At 41.6% G+C, this 24,005-nt stretch overlaps 1 protein-coding gene across 2 annotated transcripts in view; it reads right to left on the reverse strand.

The window, feature by feature from the left end:
- KL (klotho) overlaps nt 1-23,641 on the reverse strand; it is a 51,395-nt gene extending 27,754 nt beyond the window's left edge. Inside the window, exon 1 of one of the 2 annotated variants that reach the window (XM_080579829.1) lies at nt 22,578-23,641. In XM_080579829.1, coding sequence (XP_080435955.1) covers nt 22,578-23,054 — 477 coding nt within the window. In that variant the 5' untranslated portion in view covers nt 23,055-23,641. The other variant, XM_080579828.1, reaches the window with a different exon arrangement.
- Nucleotides 23,642-24,005: the final 364 nt, after the last annotated feature.

Raw genomic sequence — 24,005 nt, forward strand, 5'->3', positions numbered from 1 at the left:
CCCTGGGCAGTACAGCAAAGAAGGAATTAGAAGACGTCTCCAGTGGGTAACAGGAAAGTGTTTGGCCCTATGCAGTTGGTACAGGATTTATAAATTTAGGCAATGTATGTACAACCGATGTCTTACAAGCTGTGGCAGATCATACACACCGCAGTAGCACTAAATGAACGAGGATCAAATAAATTAATGACAGTCACAAGGCAAGCAACATTGCTTAGTGACAGCAAAAACTTCAGGTTGTCAGACAGACAATGGCATGTAACACTGGTGTTTGCACACAGGGTAAACCTGAGAATCATTAAGCATGGTCAAAACAAAATTAGTGGATCAGAGCTCTGTGCTATAATACAAGCAAATTCAACCCAGAACGAAGGAGACTTACTTGAATTGTGATCTCTACAAAAATTCTTTTTTAAACTAAACATTTCGGTTGTTCATGTTCAAATCTAGCTTAGTCACTGATGACACGATAACCTGAGTTTACTCTGCTATAACCTTGGCGATTAGATTTAATCATTCTGAGATAAGAGCTGTGTATCAGTGACAATGGACTACAGAGTAGGACAGAAAGGTCCAACCAACCCTCTATATGGATGCACGAAGCAGGTCATCAGGATAAGCACTATATGTGTGATGGTAGCAGTTTTCAATCTTCAGACAACTGTTTACATTATAATTTGACCAGATGTGAATACAGAATTATTCCTTCTTTTTCTAATCAATCTGAAACTGTTTACGTGAGACCCAGCTGTGTTTGTATGCATGCCCAATACACAGCAATCAATATAAACTACCTCATTGTGTATAACCTGCCTGAAATGTTGTGGTTTGTGTGCATTTAACAGAACTGATTGAACGGTGTGATTTCAATTATACAGCACTTTTACAAGTTGCAAAAATCACTGAAACTGTACACAACATTAACTTTAATCCAGTAACTTTTGAAGTAGCTTTTGCGTGATTGTGCAGATAATAAAGCATTCTGTAACATCTGAAGTCCAGTCCATTGTAAAACAAGCCACAAAAGCAATGATTGCAGTGCACTGCAAAAACAAACAAGTTACTCACGTAACAACTGCAACAGAGAAGGCAGAGTGTCATTCTTGATGGGAATCCCTCTTGTGTGGCCTCCTTCAGCTGCAGGAATTTTGAACTTGGTTCTACAGCCTGTGGCTGTAATTCTACCTATGTTTTTTTATACTTCATAATTTGTAAAACATGGAAGAATAATATTAAGTGCTGAGCAAGTATACCCTGGAAGAAAGAACCGTGGACTACTCTCAGACCTACACAGGTTATCACATGTATACACACCAGGCAAAAAAGAGCTAACAGGTCCAAGAAGACTTCGTCCTGATCCATAGAAACCATAGGAGGATTCACAGCATCATCACTAGATTCAGGAATAATAGCTTACAGTTTGCAGACTAGTGAAAAAAAGGGATTACAGCCCAGTAACTACAGTATTGCTATTGCTACTACCAAGCTACAGAATCATGTAAATCAGCTCCAGATCCTGACACATAGCATTAGATGTCAGAAACCTCAACGTCCACTTGTGACCTAAGATTCAGTTCCTTACACAGAGGCACCTGGCACCACTTAGGAAGTTCTGGACTATCAAAGCATGAACAGATACACCACAAACCTGCAGTAACCTTGTGCTTTTTGGACTGGAGGCTGGGCAGAGGACAGCTGGAGGCTAGGCAGGATATGCTGGGTTTCTCAAATGGCACATGCTTGTCTATTTGTGCAACTTTATTGTCCCTAGCAGTTTCTAAAGAGATAGCCTTGTGATCATAGGAATTTATGACTGAGGACATATGCTGTGGAAGAGTATATGTCATAGGACCTAAGCTAGACTTTTTCACCCTGCAAGTCTTGATGCCTCAGTTGTTTGCCTGTCTTTGCAACAATACATAAGGCTAAATGAAAAGTTGTAATTAATACACTGACTACTACTAGCCGTAATTCTTCCTAATGTTATTGCTTCCACAATGTTTGGCTACAAAAGGAAGATCTGTGAAACTGGAAGAATTAAAACCGGTTACTCAGCAAAGGTACGCCTCATCAGCAGGGATACAGTGACTGGAGGAGGCAGACTTTGGTCAGGCACCTTCACTACATGAATCTGCACACTCCTCAGCAGCCACAGAGAAGATGAAGCACAGCTGTTCAAATCAGAACCCAGAAGAGGAGAGAAAAATTCCCGAGCAAGGAAAGACAGGAAAATTAGGCTCAGCTGGGGCAAGAGAAGCTCTTGGGGTATACCATTTTTAAAGACTCAAGCAACAGAATTATGACTTCAGTAAGAGATGGAGAAACAAAATGGGACATTTAATTGCAGGTGGCAAAGGGAGGGCAGAATTTGAATTTTTGAATTTCTTCAGGAGCGAGGATAATTTATGTGTATTTACCCAAGTTCTTCTACAAGCTTTCGGCTATACTGCAGTCACAGATTAAACTGGATTCAATTTATATCTCCTCTGATTTGGGAAACGCATTTAGAACCTCATCCAAAGCCTGCTGAAACCATGAAAATACACTTCTGAGATATGAATAAGTCTCTTTATGTCTGTTTCTAAATGCGTGTTTAATGGCAGATATAAAATTGCTCTGCTACAGAGATGAGTGTTAACTCAAAAGTGTACAAATGAAAGTTTTTCTGCTTTATTCTTGCAGTCTGCAAACATAATAAAAACACCATTTAAGCTAAAAGGTGGAATCTTATATGACAGAAAACTGCAACAAATAAGAAGCATTTAAAAGAGTATGTAATTCTTAAGTTATAAACATAATGTTCATATTGTTGATTATCTGCAGAAAGTAAGCCAGGTTTCACCTGTTTGTACATAAAGAGTTTAACAAGTTTGGCTGACATAATATTGAATGTTTTAGCATAATTGCTAGGAAGCTAAATGTTAGGAGAGGCGATGTAAAAATACCAGTTACAGTTGTTGTTTTTTTAAGTATGTCCTATATTTTTATATGATGCAATATAGAATGGGGGGGAGGGTTTTCACATCAATGTACTGCAATCTCAACCTTAGCGATCCACAACAGAAATCACAGTAAAAATTGACCTAAAGAGTTTTCATGCAATCATTACAGAAAAAAAAAAAAAAAAAGAAAAAGAAAGAAAGAAAGGCATAAAGCAAAAGAGGAGGAGGATTGTTGTCAGGGCAATTATTTGGTCTAAGTCATAAAGAAAAGGCCACGTGTTGGTTTAATACACATAGTTGCAAAAGCTAATTACTACAACTCTTTTTTTCAGCAGTCCTTATTTCATCTTCTGTGCTCTCACCACCACAGTACTAGACACTACCATTTAAATATCACCTGCCTTAAAGGAGGGCAATTCAAAGTAGAGTTTGGAGAGATGCCTCGTTTCTAAGTAATTAACCAAAGAGCTTTACAGGTATAGCAAACCTTTCAACAGATTTCCATGAAGACATCCATCAAAACACTCTCTGAGCCACACAGGTGTCTGTAAACTAGCTAAGTGTCTGTCACAGTCCCACTGGAGACAACAGACATCTCAGCCTTAACTAGTGGAGGGCAGGAACAGCAAGAAATCCAGTGACCAAATTGTTTTTAAACACTCTCTTTTGTTTTTTTTTTTGACCTGTACGAGCTCATGCAAGCAGCCAGATGTCTTACATATATTTCAGGCTTGTTAGATAGAAAAGGAGATTAAGTGTATCCCCGTGCCTAATATAATTATAATATGTAGATGGTTAATTTCCAGCCATAGCGCCTACATCTACTTTAGCAACAGAACACTAGAGCCAAATAATTGGTTCTGAGGACTCAGTTATCTACAACACCCCATGGACCAGAAGCTGATCAGCAGCTAGAGTACACTAAGTGTACCCCTGAAACACAGTTTCCAGATTATCTTCATCCAAAAACAACCCAGTACAAGAACCCCAAAACCACTTCAGGCTACAAAACGCATTACAGTAAATGGAGACAATCAGGAGATTCAAGTTGCACACACATTCCTGTATAGATGCACGCTTAAACAGCCTAACACAACAAAAGCATGAAACATTTTGTATTTTTCATCAAAATCCAACGCAAAAATAATCTTTCATTTTGAGAGACCTCAGCGTACAATGTAGTGACAGAGCTGTACAGCAATTTTTTTCCTAGAGAAAAAATTCATTAGCTACAGTTATGTCAATATGACCTTCAGTGAGCATGTCGTACAAAGGACAATGAAAAAGAAAATGGATTTAACAGAAGATACACTAAATCAGCATGATGCTTTAGACATTCAAAAATTCACAGATTGCACAGCTTACGTGAAACCTTGGTTCAATCAATGATGTTACACGAAGGAGAGCAGCTCACACGTCAGTAACTAATTATTGCCACCAATTGAAAGCAAACTGTTGGTCTGAATCTGGGTCTGAAGAGCTTGAAAAGCCAGGTGTTTTGTGGAGATGAAGGAAGGAAGGCAGGGAGGGAGGAAGAAAGGAAGGAAGGAAACAGAAGAGATTTCCTGTTCCCTGCATTAACTAAATTCTGCTTTTCACTGGAAGCTTTTTTGCACTTGAATGTATGCTTGTGTTGAAGAGCTAAGATACTCTGCAAGAGACATGCATACACATTTTTATTGTCTTACTGGGAGGAAAGAGCACCTTTGCAGAAATGAGCACTTTGAGGAAAAGTAAGGCTCCATCTCTGGCGATCAAAAACCACTTTGTTCATACCAGTGGATGCAAGAAAGCAGAGATGTTGGGAAGAAACACTGAAGAAAATGTAGGGATTTTAATTACATACTCTGAAGAATAAAATAATTGAAGGATATCAGGATATGATTTATAATCAAATGCACTAGATGCATTAGGAGCTTACTACAAATGAGCCACTGGTCACCTAGAACATAAAGACAATGGTTGGACTTTGATGATCTTAAAGGTCTTTTCCAACCTAAATGATTCAATGAACACAGGATGCTCTGCAGTCATACTACTCGCCCACCCAGGCCTGTACTCTTCTCCAACAGCAGCAGCAGGACACATGGTGCCATCTTAAGAGAGCAAGCGAACCCAGTCACCTTCTGAGATTTAGCCTCCTGCTTCCCAGGCATCCACACTGTCCTGGTTGGAATGTCACAAGGTACATTCCTGCCTGCTAAAGGAATTTGGTATCTGCTTATGGGCCCACGCTTCACCTATTTCCCTACCCCCTTTTTGAGTTTGCTTGTGTAACCTGTTCCCACAATACTTTCCACAAGTTCGTGACATGCTGCGTGAAAAGGACTGACCTGTTTGCTCCATGTTTCTTTTACTCTCCATGGAAAGAATCAGGAAATATCTGGATGCAATTTATCTTACTTTAATGTGCATGCTAAAATTGATCGGAAGTGCCATGCCCTAGAAGTATCTCCAAAGTATAAATGAGGCATAAGGTAACTAGCTCAGATGTAAATGTGTGCAATGCAACAGCTAAAGTAAAGTGAGACAAACCACACCCTGTAAGTCTTTAACTGGTCCTTTCCAATTTAAAGTATATAATTTAGCATACTTTAATTAAATATACTTAATACATATATAAAGTAGAAGTTTATTACTAGTCTGAGAGTGCTGCTTATATAATCCCTCCTGTCAGGATGACTGTTGCAGGAAAAAAATGGGAAAGAAAGCAGAGTCCTGATGCTGAAGCACAAGTCTGATTTACTGTAGACTAGGAGTTAGTCCTGGTAATTCTGCATCTCCCTAGGTTCCTGCATGATGATAGTTAATCAGTTGCTGCATGTTCACTGTGGACACAAAAAAGGATTTCACATAAAAGTATAAAACATTCTGAGCAAGGCACTGGAAAAGTTTTGTTAAATGATACAATGTTCCAGAAGAATGTGATGAGTCATTTTACTGTGAAAGAAGAATTCTGACCTCTGAGAATTTTCACAGAAACACAAAAAATGCTTTACTGAAAAATTATTACCACCTTTTTGATCCTGTGCCTACTATCTGCCAGGGTTTAGAAAACCAGGATTATAAAATTAAGAAGAACCTCAAGGGCACCTGGTTCACCCCTCCTGCTGCTATGGGCATAAATATGATACAAACCACCCACTCCTAACTCCATCCAGGTTCACTTTGACATCAGCTAGGTATTTTGTTCATACTATCCTCTCTGGAATACTGCTGCAGAGTCAGACTTCACAAATGGTTACCCTTTTTTTTTTTTCCAATTTTCATGTTAAATTTATTCTTGTTCAGTCTAAACACTTTGGTTCTTGCACCAAAACTGTCATTTGCCTTAGACAGTTATTTTCCTTCACTTGTTTCAACCACTGATCTATTTATAGAGAGCAAGTATATCCTCTCCCAGGGTTCTTGCTCAGGTAAATAAGCCATGTTCTGGTAAGATAATTCCTCATCTCTGCTGGAAACATCACCTGATACAGACTAGAAACAAATGTGTCTTTGTCACAGCTGGATTATATTGGCATCTTATGGTCATGCTGTGATCAGCAAGTTCTCTTCTTACAGAAAATTTCTTATGAGTCTTTCTGTTCATCTGTTTATTATCCTGGTGATCCTTTGCACTTGGCAGTGTTTCCTGAAGTTTAGCTCATGCTTTAATTAGTGCAATCCTCCTCTGTGCCAAAGCATGGGAGTTAAAAAACATTAAAAACTTCAGCTAGGAACTGCCCTTGAGCCTGATGCTTCTCCTTTCAGTGCCACCTATTGTGATATCCTCTTTAGCAATTTCTTAGTTATTGCTATAAATTCCCATCCTCCTGATCTCAACAGTAATTCCCCACATGGCACTATTTCGACTGTCTTACTGAAATACAGATTAGGTTTATCTTATTTTATTTCTCTAGATAATCAGGTATCGCAGAAAGCTATCAGATATGTCTGGCTTGACTTTGATACCATAAGTTCACAGTGTTTTGGGTCCATTGCACCTGTAGTTATTTCCATTCATCCAAGCCTCATCCTCATTAACCTTCCTGTCTATGAAACCCAGTGCTCAACATGATCTGACAGATTAGACAAAAAGCACTAATTGGTTTTGAAGTGGATTTTTTTTAATTCCCCTCTACCTGACGGCTGTATGTCTTTTCCTGTCCTACTTTTCCTTATGTGAAGAACCACAGGATAAGGCTACTCGACATCCATGAGATCTTGTGTGGAAAACCACAGCCATTTGCTTGTTCCAGCTATAGAAGACCAAGCAAGTGCTGCTGACTGCCCTTGCAGGGGGAATTGTATCGCCATCCATCAGATGCTTCCCTGTGTCAGAAGACTCAGCTGAGTGCTCAGAAAAAAACAGAGGAGAGCATGAGATACTGGATTTCCCCACAGATCTGCAGCAGACACCAGATGCCTGAAATATGTGAGGCTCAGGCAAAACGTGCATACAATCCAGATCATATGGCAGAGTTCACCATCGGAGAAGTCACAGGAGCACTAAGTACTTCTATCCAATTTTTGTACTGGCCCTCCAGTACTCCCCTCCTCTCTCATCCATCCCCCTTCCCCTCACCTTCATTAAACTAAGCGTAAAAGTCTGTCTACAAAAAAAAAATACATATATATATATATATATGTTTGAGTTTCTCACCATGGATTGTTTATACCCCATAGACAGAGATGGGAAAATTAATCTTTTTTTTTTATTATTATTATTCTTAGGATGAGATTCACCATGCTCACTTCTCTCCATCACCTGTAAAATAAAGTTAGAATGGTGAGCTCAAACATGGATGTCTCTGCTGAAAACCTCTAAAATTAGCTCAAATGCGATTGCTTTCCCCTGTGTCTGTTCCCCAGCCTGCGAGGGAGAGGTGTCTACCCAGCCATTGCCAGCCCCGACAGAGCACTGCTGTATGACTCTCAAGCTCTTGACCCACCACTTCACATAAAGCAGCTCTATGCCAAAGTTTTGCAGGGAACCAAGTGCAGCTTAGCCAGTGTCTTCACTCGCCGTGGTGCAGAGCCAAAGTACACACAGCTACACCCCTGGTCAGCTCAGTGGACAGCTGGCTCCGAGCTGGAGAACAAGTCCCACATGCTTTTCCCTCTGGGATCACTGGGAATGCTGCCAAGCCACTTAAAGGGGAATATCTTTACACTAGACCACATTTTACAACGGTTATTGAAAAGCCAAGTATTGAAAAGCCAGGCAGATGCCAAACTGTGTCTCAGGGCTGATGCAGACGCTGCTGGGAAGACAGCACTGGGATGCCAGCAAACTGTGGAATATAGGACCTATATTCCATGCTATGGCCTCACTCAAGCTAGCAAAATGCCCTGCTGCTGACACCTGTTGCTCAGGGTGGACATGAACCCAGGAAGTTTAACACCGTTTTATCAGATCTTGGATGAATATAATCTGCTATTGATAATCTTTGCAGGTTGAGGATTGTCCCAGTTGCACCCAGTGCCAATACCAACAAACCCTTCATGCTATACACAAAAGTGAACGTGGGGACTCTGCAGGCTCTAATCTCCATCCAACTCTTCTGTTAGCACCATGAAGTGGAGCTCAGGAGCTGGTGGCCAACCGACAGTGAAACTCCATTTCTGTACTGGCTGTGTCCACCCTCAATTAGGCATACTGTTCTTCTAAGGTCAGTAATTAATCTTACCAGAAACATAACACGGGGAGCAAGAAAGCAGTGTCTTGTCACTCCTTTAGAAGAATAACAGAATATAAGAACGACTGCAACTGGTCAAGCTGTCCAACCCATCTCATATCCTTTGACGTTCCAGAATAAGCTCCAGAAAAAAACATGAAAGCCTCTCAGATAAATGTGGTGTGTTCCACCCTTCAAGCATCATACTGATCTCTAAGTGGGAGACAATAATTTAAATTGTTATCTGTATTCATTACAAATCCTGTTTTTTAACTTTGCCTAATTATTGGTCTGAGTCACCTCTTTCAACGATGAGTTCCTGCACCTAATTGGCCATAAAAAACTACTTCCTTATGTTAGCTTTTAATGTTAGCCTTATGTTAGCCTTCCTTATGTTACCCTTCTCCATTCATTGATTGTTCCCACGAACACACGTAAGACTTGTGTCCCTCACCTGTTTCTAAGCAAACATGAATTATGAGCTGTACTCAGTTCCTTCCTAGCCCACAACTGGAACTTCTCTTGGGCTTTAAGCCACACATTTAGAGTCTTGGATTCTTCTTTTTGCTATCTCCTGAAAATATTTCTATAACTTTGTAAGTGACCCGATTTAAGCATATGTCTTATTTAAACTGCAAAGTGTCATATTAATCTATCCTATCCTCCTCCTCCCACTATGCCATAGAAAGAAGGCCATCATTCAGTGGCTTGTCACAAGAAACACAAAAGTCAAGTACAGAAGGTTGGCTACAGAGAAGCTGAAGGAGGAGGTGGGGTGAGAACGCAGAGAGAGTGCTGAGACTGGACACCTGAACAGGACACAGCACCCAGGGAACTTACTCCTGAGACTCCTCTGCTTGAAATCAAACTCATTCTTCACTTATGTACTTTTACATGGTCTCTGCCATAAAAAATAGTGGAACATGAGAAAAGCCTCTCAAAACACAACATATAACTTCCCATAGTTTAATGTTTCTTTTTTTTTCTCTGGCCCTCATATTCAGTATCCAAGCTTCTAACACATGGAAATTAATCTTTAAAAATACTACCTGTTTTCCTTTCCACCTGTTCTTAGATTCAGAAATCCAAGCTCTCAACCAAGCTGTCTGTCTTCACTACAAGATCATCCTTCTTTCCTTAACCAAGACCGCATAGGTGTTCAGCAGTAGGCATTTTAGGAAGAGCAGATTATTCTGAGAAACAATCTGAGGAGATGCTGAAAGATCTACAATCTTGCAAAATAAGGATGGGACATTCAGAAGTACTGAAGAGAAGATAACCCTCTGTGCTGGAAATGAGGAGACAAAAAATAGCCAATGATGAGGATAATGAAGCTGTCAAGGGGAATGGGATTGAGAAGAGGAAATTATCTATGTCAGATAGGACAGGATAATAAGCACAAGCAGTCAACTTTGCTGTAAGTGAGGAAATCCAACATGTGGACAGATGTTTGAAAAATGAAAGCTGCTATTGAGTAACAACACTTTGCCCAAGTCATTGCATTTGGCAAGAAGACAGAGTTCAGTTTTGATGTCTTTTGAGAACCAGTTTCTTTTGCATATTATTAGAGATAGGTAAGGATTGTCAGTACCATCCAAGGACAAATTCTAACAACTTGTATAAAACCCTGATGCAAAATCAGCCAAATAAAAATGCTTCATTACTCATGTTTCATGATAAAACAAGATGTGCTGTGTTTTACTGACTGAGTACAGGAAAACCACTAAAAGCCATCTAACTAGAAAAGTCTTTGGACCACAGAAAAAAGGAACACTGCAGAAAGTCTGATTTCAAATGAGCAAGACTGTCTCCTGCAACGTATCTTGGTCTATGAGTTTCTTCTGCAATACTCCCATAAGATTTCAACTGCTTGCACCAGCCACTTAGAAATACTAAGTTGTTTTATTACACAAACAGTGATGTATCAAAAAAAAAAAAAGAGTCTGCCTGGCAGCTTGTTGGGCAGCTGTCACTGCTGCTGCTTCTGTCTTATGTCCAATGTCAGCATTAGTGTCACAGGAAGCCTCTTTCACTGATAGTTAACTGTCTATTTTGGTTAATTACATTATAGATTTGACATACCTGTTGACTCCCTTGTCTCTGCATACCTCCCAGTATGCCTTGTCCCCCAGATGCTTGAATAGCTCAGGCATTTCTACATGGTCTTAGGTCTACTGTCTATGAATATGAAATGCTAGTGCCCTGCAAGTCTCTTTCCAGAATCTCCAGGTCCTTTCCCACATTGGGAACATGATGATCCAATGTATGTTTGACCCTTTCCCATTGCTCTCCCACTTTCACACTTCCATACTCACTTCATTCCTAAATATATTCCCCAAAAGCACTCCCACAAAATGAACAGTCCATTAGCAAAACATTGAAAGGAGATATGTCGATCGTCACATTTAGTTGCCTGCAATAGTATAACAAGATTTTAGCTCCAGACACTACACGACAGTATCCACTATTCAACACTTCTTTCCCAGGTTCATGGCACTGTGAGCCACAAAACAAATCCTGAAACCTTTTAATGCAAGAAAAGCCACCCAAATGCTCCAAACTTCACAATGGGCCATAGAAATAAAACAGGAGAGAACAAAGATACCATCAGAATCCTAAACCCTCGCAACAGAATGGAAATGATTTAAATAAAATGCCCTAACTAACTTGGGAACCTGGCTACCTTCCATGGCACAGACAGAGGGAAAAAAGGTGGCTGAACAAGACGCATCACTGTTCCTTGACTGTATAACTTGGGTGAAATTCCTCCCTGACCACCAGGCCAGAATGTCCAAAATCAGATTAACACAAGCCAGAACTAGTATCTCCTCCTCTACAATGCCAATTTCAAAGTGGTCTCTATATCATTACCCTAAGCTGTGCTATGGAAATATGCCATTTCTGAGCTGCTCTGTGCTGCAGTTTGCTAGTTTTAATACCCAGACTCTGAGGATGCTCGTGCCAATTTGTTGCTGCTTTTATTGGAATTCTCCCCTATTTTAAGCAACTGTCTCCTTCAAGCACCGCTTTTCTGTTTGCCAGAAACAGAGATGGGGAGTGGGACAAATGGCTGAGTAATTCCAGTTTCACACAAAAGTGGCATAAGCAGCAGCCCAGCTACTAATATGAGACACGGGGAAAGTGCTATGGTGCAAGACTTCCATCCTGACACCTCTGAGACTGTTTTATTTCTTTCATCAAAGAATAAAAGGCATCAATCTGCAGCTTCAAGAAGTCAGTCATATTGCAGCAGGTTATACAGCAATTTCACAAGGGTAAACTGACCCAATTTGAAGCAGTGGGCACTCATCCAATGAAAGAATACAGAAGGCAGCGTCTGAAATGACTGACTGACTCACTGTATCAAAATGAAATTTTTCAATAACACGGCAAAATGGGACAGCATGAATTTCCATGGTAAAGTAAAACTAAAATGGTAGGTTTTTCTTTCCCTTAGTTCTCTCTCTTTTTTTTTTTTTCCTTTGGAAAACTGAAGGATCTCTCTTAAATACTTTAACTTCCATGAATCAGCAAATTCCAACTGTATAGGTTTTAGATCCTTCTGATTTGCTCTAATTACATTACATTACTTTCTGAAAACAGGATTCGTTAGGAATCTGAGAAAAGGCTAGCTGGCGTGATGGGGGTTTGGGGGGCACTAATGGCAGGTAATGATGAGAAAGAATAAGAGGGATTTTTGATCGTACCAAGCATATTATTAGGAAGTAAAACTGCAGCTGGACCCTATTCCTGCAGCTCTGTTCCTTGCCCTTAATGGTTTACCCAAGTAGCCCCTTCGCGTTCAAAACAAGAGGAATTGTAATGGCTGGGAAAGGAACTGCTATAATAAAGCCAACTCAAGAGATCCTTCGGTGCATTTTCAAAGTCCTACACTTGGCATGGTAGACGTGCTACATGAATATGGGAATAAACATCTTTTTTCAAGGAATACATCTATTCAACTTCATAATTTACTTATGTGCTTGGAAGTGACAGGATTCTCAAAAAAAAAAAAAAGTTTATGGAAAATTCAATTCTCATTGATTTCCCTTAAGCTCCTTTGAAAAGCCCTGCCTTAACACAGCAACTCTCCTTCTTTTTTTTTGGATGTTCAGTGTCCGCCATCTCTCAGTGCTGATGGCAATGGGAGGACGGCAGAAGGAGCACCAAAAGCCAAAATTGGCTCTTGGAATTAGGCTCCATCACTGTGAAGCATGGTTTGTGATTTCATTAAATCACTAGCCAGCTTCCCACAGAAAAATTCATATGACATTTATAAATAAAAATGAACTAGAGAATGGCTCACCTCTGGGGGACTCCAGGCCAGCTCTTTTCACACCAAGTTTAATTTTAAATGCTAAATATGCACACAACAATGCAGTATTTTCTCATAAACCCATTCTCCTGCATTCCCACTCACCACGTCACCCCACATTTCCCCACCTCCTCATTCACTGTCCGTTTTCCTATTGCTCCTTTTTCCTATCACCCCGTGCTTCTGTTACGACTCTTTCTGGCCTGGGTTTTGCCTCCTCGTGGGATATGTAACTGATGATGGCCATGCTGTTTGGTGACCTTTCTCTCCTGTTAGTGACCTGAAAACTCTGTCTCCAAACACAGCCTGTACCCAAGTTAACGTTGTGCTACAACAGGAAAAGAATTGAAGAATGAAATAAGTGTATTACAACAAGCGTGTTATCACTGAACAATCACGAGCCAGCTGAACTTTCATTCCAAACCCGAGGTCAGAATTATTGGATTGACTTTTAAGTAAAATTTTATTACTTAGACAATGTAAAACAAAAAAAATCATTGTTCAGCCTGACAATGCAATATATTCCCAAACGAAATCTCAAAAGAAAATAAATGCTGCAGAATTCTATCATTTCCATACATACTTAAGGAAAGAAAATTAGAATAATTAATCAATAACTACGTTTGCTACATGCCTGCAGCAAAAACAGGATTATTCCTTAAAACGCTGAAAGTTAAATAAACAAATTGGGTAAACTTTGCCCTCAGCTCTGGAAAACAACTGATCCAGTGGAGCTATTGCATATTCAAAAGAACAAGAAAAAAGCTGACTGAGAAAAAGGCATTGGAAAATCCCAGTGAGCGTGTGACCAACTACAAGCCTGTGCCCTCTCCCCACCCAACTATTTGCTGTCTTTTCTAGAAGCGGGATCAAAACAAACAGATGCTGCTATCTTCCCAACTGTAAAGCAAAGAGCTTGTAAACTTGTCCAGCGAGATATAATCCCGGGGTGCCAACAATTCTTAGCCGTTAGTAAGGGCATTAAACTGATTAACCTACAAAAGCATTTCTGGGTTGACTTTTGGACTCACGAAATAACGAGGCATTTCCACAGTATAATCTCTCCTGGTCAATTTTAAACGATTCAGCTGTCCTTAGAGGTGTGCTAAGCTGACTAAAACAGAACTCAAAGCTCAGCCCTTATCGTGTCCCAAAGTGCAAGTATCAAAATTGCCACGTGCAGACCTGCTGGAAATGCACGTGGTCAGCCCCTTGCCCAACAGCAGGTCGCAGGGGGCCTCACAGCACCCCCGGGCTCCCAGGGCGGCCGGATCCTGCGACGTGCAGAAACCCCTGTGCTTCCCACCCCACAGCAATCGGCAGCCCTGCGACCGTCCGCAGTCCCAGCCCCTCGGTTCCTTCAGCAGCTGTTGTAAACAGCATCTGTAAAGGCTTTGGAAACTGAGAGAATTTGGAGCATCTTTTTGTTCAGAATCCAAACAAAACTAAACTTTAAACTTGTGCAGCTCTCCGTAACACAGAGCGCTATTTTCTTCCCAGACTAAACATACATAAAAACGAAGCAACACAAAAATATGCTTCAGTGTGGCCAAACCCAGAGATTCTTCAGTTGCTTTGTCCTACTTAACCTAGTGTGCATCCAGAAGAACCCTCCCTGCCAAATCTCCAGGCTGATATACCACAAAGTTAGTATAGAAGGCCAGGGTTTTTATGGTGTTTTGTGCTCTCAGAGCAGAGTTTAAGCTGTTACAGTAAGCCAGAAGTAAGTTGCTATCACCACTACCCTAAACAAACTACATTCACTGCTAATATATATCATATTTCAATTTTTCTTCCATTGAATTACATTTCCAGAGCTTAAATTATGCCATACATCATTCTGCCTCCAATCTGCCAGCAAGGAGGAAGAATATAAGTTTAGGAGTCCTGCCATCTCCACCACCACCAAATGCATCACGAGTGTCTTTTCTCAAATGGATCTCTCTGTCTTATAGAAAGATATTGTTCCTACCACTAACACTGAAAGGCCATTCCAGAAACTCAGTCCTCTAAGGGCTATCAATGTATTCCAATAGCCAATCTAATGTTATGGATATTGAATTTTTATCCTTTTTTGTGTGTGAGCATATTGTCCTTTAACTCTAAATTTTCTTCCTCTCGTTAATATTTATGCCCAGGAGTATTTATAGAGAGCACTGGTGAGCACTAATTCTTCTATATCCTTCTATATCCTTGTTACCATTTGTCTCCTACTCATCCCATTTTTTTCCAAAAACTCCAGTCCCTGGCTATGGCCAGCATGTCTTTCGTTCTCCTCTTGTGCTTAGTCAGTTACTACTCTTCCTTCTTGGCAAGCCACCTTCTGTTTCTGCTGGCATATTTTCTCTCCAGTGCAGAAAATCAGATCTATTTCTCTTCCAGAAGCCAGTCTTTTCTCTCATGTTTATATTCATGCTCATATTCCATGGGTCACCTTCTCCCTCAGATATCTGTCCAATCTTTATTTCAGTAATTTCCAAAACATCCAGAGATATTTTCTACAACTTTATTCTTCTGTTTCATATTCACAGACTTAATCTAAAATCAGCAGTCACAAGTTTACCTGAGACAGTCTTATGTGAGCTTTGGCAGGCAGATATTCAAACATGAAAAGTTTTTATTTAGTATTTAAAATAGGTAACATACATTCTCTAATTTCTACAACTTGTGTCATCATTGTATATGGAGGTCACATCCCCTACTTCTTCAGAAGCATTTCTCCATCATTTCCTCTTCTTTGTTTTTACCATCATGGAAAGGAAGAAGAGAATCTCCTTGTATAGATGTTTTTCACTTACAAGTCTCTGCAAGAATGTTCCTTTGATTGCTGACTTCTTGGTTTCTATAAAACTTTGCCAGGACCATCCCTGCACCTTCACATTAAGTTCAGCAGTTTAACCATTCATCAGCAACAACCAAACACACAAATCGCATGCTCAATTGCAAGGATTAGCAAACAGCCCTCCAACTCTGCCAACTACAAACTGTAAATCACAAGGCTCCACTAACTGGAGCAAAGCAAACTACAGAGTACCTACGTGTGTCTGTTTGTTCTTTCCTGCTCCTCCCAGTCTAAGAAGGCTATGTATATTAGTCGCTTAAAAACACTTAAAATACAACATCTCCAAATTTCCTTATCCCTAAGGAGACCTTCCACACTCTTCACTTCAGATCCCCCCAAAATGTAACAAATAGAGGACCTCTTCTAATTCAGGAAAGTTGAAAGTTGAAAGTTGAAGAGAGAGAACCAAGAATGTATCATATTTTATGGGCTCTTATTAGTGGGAAATAAAAGATTATCAAGGAGCAGACAGCTTTACACTCATGCATCCAATGAGACTTTGTAAGCTGTGATTTTTTTTTGCCTATCTAAATGCCCTTATCTATATTAAACTGCTGTTAATCAGTACTCATTATCTTTCTGACACCAAACAGAGCCCTGCCCAACATGTTAAATAAAAACTTTGATCTTAAATGAAAAGCATGGTATTTAGAAAGGAAGCATACTAGATTACCTTGGATAGGAACCAGAAATATCACCTAGGTACCTCCAGCAACTGCTATGTCAACAACTACAAATCAGGCACATGGCACTTAAAATGAGATGTGAAAACACAGATTTGGGGCTGTCTACAGAATCAAATACAAAGATTCCTGGTTATAAATGCCACAACTACTAAGCACTAAAATCCTCAAAATGGGAACAGGGACCCCCATAACAAATCCTCATCCTCAAAATAAACAACAAGGAGTTGAGATGGGACTTATCCCTATGGGCTCAACCTGGTGCTCTTCCACATAGAGAACACATGAATTCTGCTTCCATCCCATTTCAATAACTTGTATAGCATTTCTAGGTCCTGCCTGTTCAGTTTTAATAAGTCTTTCTACAATCTCTAAAAAGCTTTTAACGTTATAGAACCTGTACACTTGAGGGAGCCCACTCTACTTTTCCAAGACAAAACCTTATTCTCCAAGTAGTCGTGATATTTCTATAATTAAGGGTCAAAATACTCTTTACAGATATCGAAATGCTTTTTTATTACAGCAGAATATTTGAAAACAACATTTCTTCTGCAAATGTGTATGCAATCAGGTAGAAATGGCAAGGGGAAAGTTATTCATTCTATCTTTGGAACTAATTTTAATAAAATGAGTATCAGTGAAAGATCAAACTCCTCTGTTTACCACATTTTAAAATGAAGTTCAATTTATTTTTTTCTTTTGATGATTAAAGCTTCAGAAAGGTATGTCAACTTACAGCTGTTATAATTTGTGAACATAGCATAACCAATCCTAGCTACTGGAACAGAAAAGAGCAGCATCTGATTTGAATTTGCTTTATGGTTTGACTGTACGTGTTTGTCATCTCTGGTGTTTGAAAACTACTTAATTCAAATGATCGGTGATTAGCATAATCACTACTGCAGCAAATTCTTTGTGAATATATACTACCCCACTGAAAAAAAGACCAGATTCAGAACAGGAAACAGAACCAATTTGTTTTTTCTTCTTCGAATAAAGTCTTAAGAAAACAAGAACAGGAAAAAAATAAAAATAATGTTGCTTTGAATTTTTCCTTCTTTTTTGTAAAAATTATATACGTTGTTTGACAGCTATGATGATCTGTGTTACTTCCAGGAAAATCCAAAAGTATTCCGGTTGCACTGAGTGAAACTTTGATGGCTGTCTGAATGTTGAAAGAAACAGTACGCACCAAGAAAAGCCTGCTTTCCTATGCTGCAATTATTGAAACTTTATTAGGTTTAGCGCTGAAGGTCAACAAAAGAGTACTTACCTTTTGTTTTGGAAGGGAAAGGAAATCAGTACTCTGTTGCTACGTGACTGGTTTCCAAGCAGCAGTTCCACTCACTTCTTTGCGGAAACAAAGTGTTCTTCTGTTTCTGCAAATGCTGTTTATATTGAGTAAATCCAAGTATGTTCAATTCAGACAATATACTGTGAACCAGTAATGAAAAAAATGCATTTGCAAAAAACAGAATATATCACATTGAACGACCCCTCTCAACAAGAAATGCATCATACACATGAGATTGCTGGCATGACATTTTCTGGCTGTTGAATCAGGAGAATGCCAAGCTTTATGAACTGTACTTGATCTACCCAATTTGTTTTGTGAATAAATGAGCATGGCTTCCTCTGTTTCTCAGCAGGTTTGAAGGGCTTAGATATGTCAAAAGCAACTCAAGTGTCAGTGGAAATACTATAAAAGAGTGTAGTTTTCAGCCTATACTGATCAACATCCCTCAACAACCAACCAAGGATGCATCCACTGAATATTTTTTTATTCCTGTTTTTACATTATTACTATTTGGTCTTTATAAAAAGTGTCTCTTACTCTATCCATTTGGAGTCTGACATGACTCAGTTGTGGAAGTTCAGAAAAATGAGTAATTAAAAATGTAGTGCAATAGGATGAAATCCATTCAAACCAAATTTAAGCATCATTAATGAGATCAAACTTCATTGCCCTGTTTACACCAGCCCTCAACTGAACAACCTGAATTGAATCAAAGACTTATTTGATTATCTATTCAGATAATAAATAATTCATTCAAAAAGACAGAGCCCAAAATCCACATTCGTATCTGTTGAATTTTCAAGAATTTAAAGGAAATGATTTAGTCTCTTAACGTAATTGGCATCCAGTAAAATAAATTAGTAGACATCAGCTTTCACTAGCTATTAAGCTTTCCACTCCTGAGGGTCTTCGGTTGGAATAAATGCAGAAACAAGACATTTAAAACACTCTGCATATTGTAAATAAGGAAAAAAATGCCAGAAAGCAAGCATATTAAGAGTTAGTCTGCTCCTTTACTGAGAACCAAACAATTATGAGGATGGGTTTCACGTTTTAAAAAACAAACACATTCTGCAAGCTCATTTTCACTGGGAAGAAAAGAGACAAGAACACCACGGAGAAGGAAAGAGGATTAGGGGAAGCTCGGGACTGGATGTTTCGGGTAATGTAAGACATAAGCACCAAAATTTGGGCAGCTAAAAGTGTTGGTTTTTTTTTTTTTTTGGGGGGGGGGTAATAAAACCTCATCTTTATAGACGGGGCTGTGAGGAGTGTATCTCCTGGCAGCACTGGTGCTGTGCACATCCTCCAAATGATGTTATTAAGAGGTAGTGCAACAGCTGTACAGCTTCCTGATACAAATGAAGGCTGCATGAGTTCCTGAGAATAACTGACCCAAGTCAACTACAAAATTACTTGCACTTCCCCACACCCATTAAAAAACATTATTCAAGTTGTAAAGTCAATCACTCTAGAATTATGTAAGAGGAGAATTTAATTTGCACATGGAAATGTAATTCAACGCTTTTACCATATGTGGTATAATTTTGTCTTTCATTACATGATTACATACGCTTTCTCTATGGATGTCAGGCTGTGTAGTCAAAGAAGCAATACCCTGTAGCTTCCTACCTCATTGCTTGCACAAGTTGAAAGGTTTTATATGAATAAACTACGGAAACATAAGAAAAAGAAAAAAAGAAAAAAAAGGAGGATCGCAGTGCTAAAGGTGCTAACTTTCCTGTCCTTAAGGCTCTATCTCTGCCTCTGCTAAAGATTCCTACCTGGAGCCAGATTCACAGATGGGAGTTCTCCATGAACTCCACATCCCTTGATTTCTCTGTGAACAATCTGAGATTTTGAGATCAGACTTGTAGAAGAACTGAAAGTGTAACCAATGGGAAAAAAAAACCACATGCCAGGAAAAGGGCACTAACAGGCAGTGGACACTTTTGGTCTTAACCGTACCTGTGTTTCAGTTCCTCGTTCACAAAATGTGGAAAAAATGATGCCTTACACTGTTGCATAAAACGAAGTTTTTACTAATCGTGAACAAGCTGAATGAGGTCACGAGGGAAAAACTAATGCTGAGGTTCTATCGCTACAAGAAGTATTGGTAAACTTTCCTTATTTAATTATATTTTCCACAGTGCCTAGGCAAGCCTGTGCCTTGGCTTCTAATTTGTTAAATAGAAAAAGCACTTCCCTTCTTTGGAGGGCTTTTATGAAAACAAGCATATGCTACAGATTATGAGAGACTCAGATACTGTGGTGATGTGGGATATAAATACTCAAGACAGACAGCACTATGGAAAAGCCAAGGACAAAACGGGTGTTTATCTTTATTTGTCTGTTCTCAAAGCCCTGTATTAATTCCAGTCTGAAGCTAAAAACTGAACAAAGGGTGGAGTGGAGCACCATACAGAATATGAACTGCCTCATTAACTGCCCATTTTCCATGGCAAAGGAGGCACTTCAGAAAAAAAGAAAAAATAAAGTGACAGACAACATGTAAACTCCATCTCAGTAAACCTGCCATCCTTGGAGTTGAAGTAATGATTCCAAGGTACTCTTCATTTTGACAACCCGAGTGCTAGTGTTTGCAGCTCTAATGATTTCTGTTGTGTGTCCTCTGTATGAAGAGAGAAACAACGCTTCTGCTCCTGAGGTTCTGCACCCCAGGCTGACAGCCCTCACCCTATATGCAGTCCCAGTGCCTTCAGAATAACTATGAAAAGTTAGTGAAATAGCGAATAACTCACTGAAAGCTATTCAATGACTCTATGAAAAGCAGAACAGCGTTAGATGATAAAGCCTTGCAGCAAAATTTGGGACCTTTCCTGCAAATGCTGAAATTTATGAATAGCTTTACTCATTTACTTGCTTAGTTGAGTGAACTGTATAATCACAGCACTGAACTTGGCCAAGTGCACCCTGAGGGCTGCTGAAGGGTTTAAAAGTTATGGGACCAGGAATTTCAGTGCCTTCTGATACCTTGCCCACATCTTCCCCACCTGTATTTTGCCTTGAAATACTTGTAACACTAAACAATGCAAAGGTAATGCAGGAAAGCAGCAAAAAGTTGGGTAAGATGTCTTGGATGTTTTCTCAATGTTCTCATCTTTTATGAGACTCTATGACACACCTGCTGATGATAAGCATACACCGAGCACGACATTAGCAGAGTTTGTGAATGTGGATCAAGGTACAATAGATCATGCCTTAGTGGCCATACCATTACATCTGGACAGACTGAATCCTTTAGCCTGTTGGTGAAAAAAATTGTACACACTTTTGCTTAATCCTCCCTGAAAATCCACAAGTGCTTCTAGCACACTTTACAATTATAGCATATATAGATACGCTGCATAAAAATTATTTATAGCAAATTACTGATGCCACTTACTAGAATAGCTGAGGAACAGAGGGTCTTTTTTTCCTAAAAACTGCTCACGCTGTCAGAAAAGCCCATACTTTGTTAAGAACATCTTTCGATATGACATTTCAGCCAACTCTGCCATCTCCATTAACTCAGAGATATTTTTTTTTTAATCAAACTCTTGAATTCCTTCAATATCTGTGTTAAGTACTTCCACGGTAACTGTAAGCTGTCACTGAAATGGCACACTTTTGCAAACATTGGAGGGTAGAATTAAACATTTCTGTTGCATACAGAGAACGTTTTGACTCGGTGCGTTGACATTTACTTAAAACAACTACAAACACAAAGTTTGTGCCTCCAGTTGGCCAACCCAAGTTGGCTGCCCACCTGCCATCAGGGAGCTGGAGGCACGTTCAGCCCCAACCCTTGTTCCACGCCAATTTGGCTTCCATGCCAGCAGCAGACCGGTCAATGGGTCCACGCAAGAGGGTGGGCTGAGGGCACCCTTCCCTTTGACGTAACCCATGGGCCGAAGAGCCACCAGGGCCGGGAGGTGAAGGCCCCGCACCTTCCCGCTGCCCACCCACCATTTACCTGCAGCAGGTGATGCGCTGCCCGGTAGCCAAGGCGCGGGCCTCCCCGCACGCCCGGCGGCAGCCGCCCTGTGCCGTAGCCGTGCCAGGCCACCACGTAGGGGTTGTCCATGGTCAACCAGTAGCGCACCTGCCCTCCGAAATGCCGAAAGCAGAGCTCGGCATAGTCGCGGAAGAGCTCGGGTAGGACAGGGCTGGCCCAGCCACCAAAGGTGTCCTGCAGGTGCTGCGGCAGGTCCCAGTGGTACAAGGTGACGACGGGCTCCATGCCTAGCGCCCGCAGGCGGCCCAGCAGCCGGTCGTAGTGGGCCAACCCGGCAGGGTTGAGGGGCGCCGTGCCGTTGGGCAGCAGCCGGGCCCAGGCCAGCGAGAAGCGGTAGTGGGAGACCCCCAGACGCCGCAGCCCCTCGGCGTCGCGGAAGAGATTGTTGTAGCTGTCGCTGGCCACGTCGCCACCCGTCGGACCCATGAAGCCAGCACCGGGTGGCGTGGCGGGGCGGTGGGTGAAGGTGTCCCAGACCGAAGCCCCTTTGCCCTCCTGCCGCCAGCCGCCCTCCGTCTGGTAGGCAGCGCTGCCTACACCCCAGAGGAAGCCGTCGGGGAAGGTGTCGTGGAGGAAGAGCTGGTCCTGCGGGTAGGGCAGGCGGGCGAAGCGGGCCCAGGTGCCCGATCCCTGCCCCGGTGCCCCGAGCAGCGGCCGCCCGAGCAGCAGCACCAGCAGCAGCAGCAGCAGCAGCGGGGCCATGCTGCCGGCGGGGCTCCGCGACGGCGGCTCCCTCCTGCCGGCCCCCCGCCGCCCCCTTTTATCCTCACCTCTCCCCTTCCCGCCCCCCGTGCCGGTGGGCACGGCTATTAATAATTACCTCGGAGCTGCCGTCTGCATCCTGCCCGCCCGGCGAGGGGAGCGGAGCCGGCTCCCTCGGGGAAGAGAGAGGGCTGCCTCCGGGGGCGGGATCCGGGGTGAGACGGGGCGGGCGGGCGGGTAGGAGCGGCTTCGGGGGTCGCCCCTGGCATCCCTCGGGGTGGTGCCCGGCTGCCCGCGGCTTCCGAGGGTCCCTTCGCCGCTGCTCGGCTCGCCCCCTGCCCCTGAGGAGCCCCGAGGAGCCGTCGGGGGAGCCCCGGGGTCCCCGGGGCCGGAGGGGGGGGAGCGCCTCGCGTGAGGGAATGAAGGGGCAGTGTTGGGTTTTGCCGCTTTTCTGCCTTTTGTTTTTAAATCCTTCACGCAGTATTTTCGTCGTGGTATCGCATCGAGAGACGCCGCTGCTGTGATTGTTCGTGTAATAATAATTAGAGACTCGGTGGGCGAGGACCTCGTACACCGACACTTCCCTGTAACCCATGGGTCAGAGTTACAGCAGCTGTTCCGTTCTGGGGCTGGATGGTGGTGAACTGGGCTCTTCACCCAATGCAAAACAAGTGAAAATTAGAAAAACCTCACAGGTCTGTATGCAGAGGAAACAAATCAAGCCGTGCTTTTCAGTCTGATTATTTGGTTACACTTCTTAGCTACCTGTGTGGGCATGATGCACAGAAATCTTTCTAAAGGTCTCGGGCTGCTGTTGTCATCTCCTTCAGACAAGAAAACTTGGCCAAGAAGTGGCTTAACACATTGCAGAAGCTCGGTGTTCAGTTGTGTGAACTCTAACATGATCTGGGGCATCTAAGACTAAAACACCTCCTAGACAGGCTGCTAAGGACAGAGAGATGTTCCCAGGAGATAAAGTTATTGTTTAACTAAGGAGTGAAGGCACTGAGATAATTTCATTTTATTTTTAGAAAATAAACGCCCTCCAGGTAAAATTACAGGTAATCACTAATAATGAAGCTGATGGATTTAAATACCTATTCTGAGCTGCTGAAGATTTCCTCTAGTATGTAGGATGGGCTCTCATACCTCTCAGGCCCAGGCAGAGTCTGTCTTTTTTTTTTTTTTTTCCAGAACTTCCAACCTCCACCTTTTTCACACCAATTTAATTTGGTTTCACGTATTGTTTTGTAGTGTTTTTAAGGAAGAGGCAAAGGATGTAGAGTGCAGGGTTGTAGTTAGTCTTCCATTGATGTCGACCAATTTTTTTCCCACATTGGATGAAGCTCTGGACAGCCCAGGAGACCACCAACATCCCTTCCCTAAAGGGTTCCTCCTGTAGGTGGTGTGGGAGCAGGTGAGTGTCAGGCTGGTCATCGACTCCTACGAGTCTGCTATAGCCTGACAAGCTACTGAAGTTTGATTACAGCCTAAATAAAAGATAACTTGAGCTCCAACTGCAGCAACAGAAAGTTGTCAGCATCAC

This window comes from Anser brachyrhynchus (assembly GCF_964034855.1).
Source record: "Anser brachyrhynchus genome assembly, chromosome: 1".
Taxonomy (NCBI): domain Eukaryota; kingdom Metazoa; phylum Chordata; class Aves; order Anseriformes; family Anatidae; genus Anser; species Anser brachyrhynchus.